At 33.4% G+C, this 6,120-nt stretch overlaps 1 protein-coding gene across 1 annotated transcript in view; it reads left to right on the forward strand.

The window, feature by feature from the left end:
• The first annotated feature begins 2,592 nt into the window (after positions 1-2,592).
• The window catches only part of LOC18049037 (ATP synthase subunit gamma, mitochondrial), a 5,189-nt gene continuing 1,661 nt past the window's right edge, over positions 2,593-6,120 (forward strand). Inside the window, exons 1-7 of the mRNA XM_006440688.2 lie at positions 2,593-2,880; positions 3,320-3,363; positions 3,503-3,655; positions 4,494-4,607; positions 4,711-4,838; positions 5,144-5,266; positions 5,374-5,493. Of these exons, the coding sequence (XP_006440751.2) occupies positions 2,783-2,880; positions 3,320-3,363; positions 3,503-3,655; positions 4,494-4,607; positions 4,711-4,838; positions 5,144-5,266; positions 5,374-5,493 (780 nt within the window). The 5' untranslated portion in view covers positions 2,593-2,782. The remainder of the gene's footprint in view (positions 2,881-3,319; positions 3,364-3,502; positions 3,656-4,493; positions 4,608-4,710; positions 4,839-5,143; positions 5,267-5,373; positions 5,494-6,120) is intronic.

Consider the following 6,120-nt stretch of genomic DNA (forward strand, 5'->3'; position numbering starts at 1 on the left):
TTAATCAGAATGCTCATATTTTAATAAATTTTTTTATAATAAAAACACCCATGAAGTAAATTACCACTGCCAGAACAATTTACTACAATAAAAAATAACATTATTACTTTCTTTTTGGAAAAGAAATAACAGTATTACTTGAACATTCATTTATCATGGTCATTCAAAATTGTCAATTCTTTTACTTTAAATTTTTTTTATTGTTTTGGTATTTTCATCAATAATTTTTTTTTTATTCAACTTTTATGATATACAAAGCAAGTTTTACATTATTTCATTGGAGTTGTAATTTGTAGATGTTGAATTTTTTTATATCACGAAAAGATAATAAGCATTATTTATGATTAAAAAGTCATGCAACTCTCCAGCAGAGAGTATAGCATTTTTTCATAAAGGGATTAATTTCGTATAGAGTGGTTATGGCACTGGTTGCTTGCAAATCAAAATATTAAATAAGGTTACTTTGTATGGTAGCCATTACCAGCCAAGCCATGAACATGAACGAGGAGATAAGACAGGTTATTGGTGAAATAAACAATGAATATAAAAAATAAAAAGAATTGGTTGTTTTGTTGTTTTTTCATAACTGATTTCTGACCAAATAATTTTTTATAAAAAACAGGTTTTCAAATTTAAATTATAAGTTCTCCTAATGTTTGATGAGTGTGAATAGTATATAAAAGATAACTAATTAATAGGCTTTTATTTTAGTGGGAGAGCCTTTATACTTACAATACTGAGAGGAATGATTCAAATCTTCATAAAAATATTTAGGTGTTAGTATCAGACCTCCCGATTAATTAAGTAGAGACAATTTTTACCTCACGAAATGTAAGTGGAGCGGACACCATCGAATATTAGAGAGGGTCTAAAGTAAATATTTTAAAAAAATATAACTCAGATTCTGAATTCTTTTTAAGTTGCAAATATGTTACAATGTAAAATATTATATAAAAGATAAGCAATTTGAAAGACTTTTGTGAAGTTTTTAAAGAATATGTAGAGTAGAAATTACTTTTTTTTTTAATTTATTAGATGAGTATACAAAGTAATAAAATGTTTAAAGTATTTTTAAAGTGTAAAAAATTTCATTCTTTATTTTATTATTTGTTAAAAAGATTTTATTTTCTAAATTTTTGGACTTGAAAAAATGGGCAATGGTAACTCAGTAACAATATTTTTTGAGCGCCGACTACAGATGTAGATGTAAATAAATTTCCATAAAAGCTCAATAAAATTGAAAATGTAAGATTAAAAACAATGAAATCTAATGGTCTGAACCTGAAGCAGCAATGCATGGGTCAAAGCAAAACCGGCCGTTCCAGTAAAGACCGAGTTGAAACTGGAATGAGTTGGGACTTATGAACCAGAAAGCCAAGCGAAGCAACAGTAAACAGGTTAAGGGTGCAACGACATGAAGGTCATCGGGAGCTGCTTCTATGTTTTTAAATTGACAATGCATTTGTGGGGCTATTTTATTCCTCAATTAAATTTAAGTGAAGTCAGTTTTCTCCCTTAGCCAATCGTGAAGAGTAGACATCTCTCGAATATTTGTGAGGGTTAAAATTTGGACAGCGCTCCATTATTATTGATGTAAGTTGATCCCAATAATAGTCTGATTTATAAATATAAGTTATAATCTCATGTAATATGAGTTGTAATTTGAGCAATAGTCTCATATAATAAAAAAAAAATTGACAATTTGACGCACCAAATTAATGTAAAACATAGCAATCAAATGGTCAAAAGTCCTGAAGAGTTTGTTGGTTTGTTGGTTGGCATGATCAAGAGCTATACCCAAAGCAGGTTCGTTGGCACGTAAGCAAAGGTGGTAATTTAGGTCACGATACAAAATTAACAAATTATAATTGATGTAAAATAATATAATTGATACTTGTGTCATCCATTTAATAGACATGTGATGATCACATCAATTCATCGACTGATAAATTTGTTTGAGACATAAATAATTATTCTTATTTTGTTGTTATCTTGTGTTATAGATGAATTTTTTTTGGTAACAATTCTAACTAATGTAACACGAATGTACTATCAGTGACAATAGATATATAATGTTTGAAACCAACACATGATTGTTCATCTAATATAACATAATATGAATTTTTTATCTCAATTCTCAACCTTATAAACACAACAAATTTTTATGATACCAAATTTTTTTAATATATTAAATCATCTTATATTCGAAAATAACATTGAGCCCCGATTAATATAGATTTGAGCTCGATATAACCATTAAAGTAACAAAATTCTCCCAACAAGTATTTAATACAAATGCATTCTCAAATCTCAAATTGTGAATTTTAATTAAGTTAAAATAGTTTCATACCAATTAATCTTCGCGCTTGTTAATTTTATGATACAAAACTTTAATAATACGAATAATCACATATACCGGTAACAAATATCGCACATCATCACAACTCAGTCACATAATTTATAAATATACCTTAGTGATTTTCTTTTCTTTTCCTTAAATATGTCTCTATTTTTAATATTTTATTAAACCTTGAGTAATTAAAACATAAAATCAACACGATCAAATTTTCCAACTGATAAAAACGGCACCGTTAGGTTATCTATCTCGTACCACGCCAACCCCTTCAGGTCATTACAGTCCCCAAATCGGCAAAAGTGAAAATAGGTGAAATTTGTTCGATACCTGAGCTCGCACGACCCAAACAGAACATAAAGCTTTGGATCTGCAGCGTTCAAAATAAAATATTTCTAGGGTTTCCTACGACGACGGTTCATCAGAAAAATGGCGATGGCTGCTCTGAGGCGCGAAGGCCGGCGATTCGCCACCCCTCTCATCTCCCCACGTCCAATCGCCGCAATCAGATCCCCTTTCCTTTCCGAGTATGAATTATTTCCTTTGAATCAAAACTCACCTTCTGATCTCGTCTTATTTATCGATTGGTTTACTTTTTTACTTACTTCTCTTATGTGCTTACAAATATTAGTGAGAAAAAAAACTTTTTTTTTTCTTTGCTGTGAAGATAATTTTGTGGTACATTGTCAAATGTTTGTATTATTAGACACCGCTTAATTTTTAATTTTATTCCTTTGGTTTTTGCTTGTGCTTGTTTTTTATGAACATGTTCCAATGATGCTGAGAAGCCTAGTTGTTTATATATCTGGCTTGAACCAAACTTTTTGTTCTGTCATTGAATTTTTTGGACAAGATTACGTGTTGTGATTGAAGAAATGAGTTCTCATTCTTCGATAGGTTTTATTCTGAAGTCTTATTGCTGCTGTTTTGCTACGGATTACTGAGTAAATTTGCTTGAATGCGCAGGGAGGATGCCCCTCTGGGAGTCCGGTCTATTTCAACTCAAATTGGTCAGACTTATTTTTCCTTTTTTTTTTCAAATAATTAATTGCCTTTCTTTGTATTTGGGTTGGATGCCCGTTCTTGCTGCATTTAGTCAAGTGATCCTTTTAATGGTTGATAATAGTTATTCCCATACTACTTGTGCAGTTAGAAACCGGATGAAGAGTGTTAAGAATATTCAGAAAATTACAAAGGCTATGAAGATGGTTGCAGCCTCAAAGTTAAGAGCAATTCAAGTTAAAGCTGAAAATTCCCGTGGTCTGTGGCAGCCATTCACTGCACTTCTTGGTGACACTCCCAGTGCGTTTCTTAGCAACTTTGGGCATTTATTTATTCTAGATAACTTTAGTTAGTATGTTCTCTGTCGAACTTACTTTGACATTTCTGAGAAGGCAGCTGTTCTTTTGGGGGTTTGTGCTGCTTTCTGAGTGTGGTATCCTCTTATGGGGCCCGTTTTTAAATAGGATGGACCTATTTGCACTTTCAGCCACTTGAACTCCCAATCATGCTAAGCTGGCCTTTCCTGGCCTCTTTATGGCCGATGGAATCCAAGTGGGTAACTTAACCTACCAAAGAGTAAAATGGTTCCTATTGTGCCCTCACCGGGTAAATTTTATTTTCTAGCTTTTAGCAGTGGATGCTTAATAAAAGTTAGTGGCGTGGCTGTCAGTTTGGTACTTTGGTTTGGAGAACATGGGAAATTTTTCCCATCTATTTGGAGAAACATGGTTAGTGTGCTGTCAATTGCATGGCAATATTCTTATCCTCTTCCTCTCTCTGTTTCTGCATGAACATTTTAAAATTTGGAGACAATTTATGAAGATAGGATTGAAAGGGAACATTTACTGGAATTCCGGTGTAGGCTATAAGAAGGGATAAAAAAACTTTCCCCAAATTTCCAAATTAAAAACTAAACAAATTTAGCCCGCCTCTTGCCAAGACCAAGTGGGAGTTGGAACCAACGGTTCTCTGCCTGATTATTTGACAAATCGTTTGCTTCAGAGTTTGTTTTATCCATGGTGAATTATGGCATCTCTTCTTATGCTTTCCGTTTTCTTACCTTGCCATTGCTTTCTGTTACTTAGTTTATGTTGCCCTCATTTAATTTTTTTTTCTTTTGGTTTTGATCAAATGGCAGCTGTTGATGCTAAGAAGAATGTTATTGTGACCATCTCTTCTGACAAAGGTCTATGTGGTGGAATTAACTCTACTGCAGTTAAGATAAGCAAGAGTTTGCACAAGTTGAATTCTGGTATATTTTGCAAGCTAATGCATTCTATTTTTGTGGATGCTTATTTCTTGTTACTAGTAAGGTTGGTTTTTTTTTTAAGTGAAAATGTTTTCTGTTTCTGCAGGTCCCGACAAAGAAAACAAATACGTCATCTTGGGAGAGAAGGCAAAGGCAATATTAGTACGTGACTCAAAGAAAGATATTGAACTCATCATAACTGAGTTACAGAAAAATCCTCTCAATTATACCCAGGTAAGGCAATGTGTTTTCATCTTCACATGATACTAGGAAATTACTATTTTGTTTGTAATCTTGTGTTCCTTCCTTATTTCATATTTTTCTTGCAAGATTAGTTCCCTTCTGGCTTTGGGTTTTATGTCTCTTGAGCTTTAGAATGGCTTTTCCCATGTGCTAGTTGGTGGCCGGGTTTGCTAGTATCACTAAATTTTAGCCCTAAGCTTAAGATTCACATAATGCAATTAACACCACTGCAGGAGCATATTGTTCCTGCTTTATCTTAAGCCTTAATCAGTTTTTTTTTTTTTTTGCGCTTTCAGGTTTCCGTTCTTGCAGATGATATCTTAAAGAATGTAGAATTTGATGCTTTGAGGATTATCTATAGCAAGTTCCATTCTGTGGTCTCCTTTCTGCCGACAATGGCAACTGTATTATCGCCTGAGGTGACTTAAATAGTTCATCTTAATGATTCTAAATGCTTTATTTATTTTCCCCCTTTCTGCATTTTGCTTTTGGTTTCTTGGCATTTTCTTATGACATGTTAATGCAGCTTGTGGAGAGAGAAGCCGAATCTGGGGGAAAGCTTGGTGAGCTAGACTCCTATGAAATTGAAGGCGGTGAAACAAAGGGTGAAATACTTCAAAATCTGGCTGAGTTCCAATTCTCTTGTGTAAGTCAAGCTGTTTGAATTAAAATTTTGTCTGTCGCAGCCTCTATACAGAGGATTATGGACAGGCAATATAGAAGCTGTCCTTTCTGGAGTATTGCTGCTCTCTTTGTTTCTTTTGCTATCGATGAGATCAAGGATACAAGATACTTTCAGCAAAAACTATTAATGAGCACCTGCAGGGCTAGCAGAGAATCAAATTTATTTAGAGCTAATTCCAGAAAGTGATCCTTGTGTGGTTACGTTGGAAATAATCTGGTGATACGGGTTGCAATTCTTCGGATCATTGCCTATTTACTAGAATATAAATGGATAATTGACTAGGAGTTTAACCTTGAAGTCTATGAATCTTATGCATGTCCTTGTGATTAATGCTCTTGAGTAGCTTCTCTATTTGATGACTCCTGTTAGTCTAGCAGCCGTATTTCGTCAAGAATCTCCTCTTATATTAACTTATATCAAGTCCGGTCACCTTTTCTTTGTTTTGAATTTAAGTACTTGAAAAATTAGAGTTTTAGCTTTGATATTTTCATGATGGTGCTGGGAAAGATTTCTGCCTGCTGCATCGGCATTCCCACTCAATTGCTTTTTTATTTTAAAACACGTGGTAGGGGCCAACATGTGCAGATT

Source organism: Citrus clementina, unplaced genomic scaffold, assembly GCF_000493195.1.
Source record: "Citrus clementina cultivar Clemenules unplaced genomic scaffold, Citrus_clementina_v1.0 scaffold_3, whole genome shotgun sequence".
NCBI classification, from domain to species: domain Eukaryota; kingdom Viridiplantae; phylum Streptophyta; class Magnoliopsida; order Sapindales; family Rutaceae; genus Citrus; species Citrus x clementina.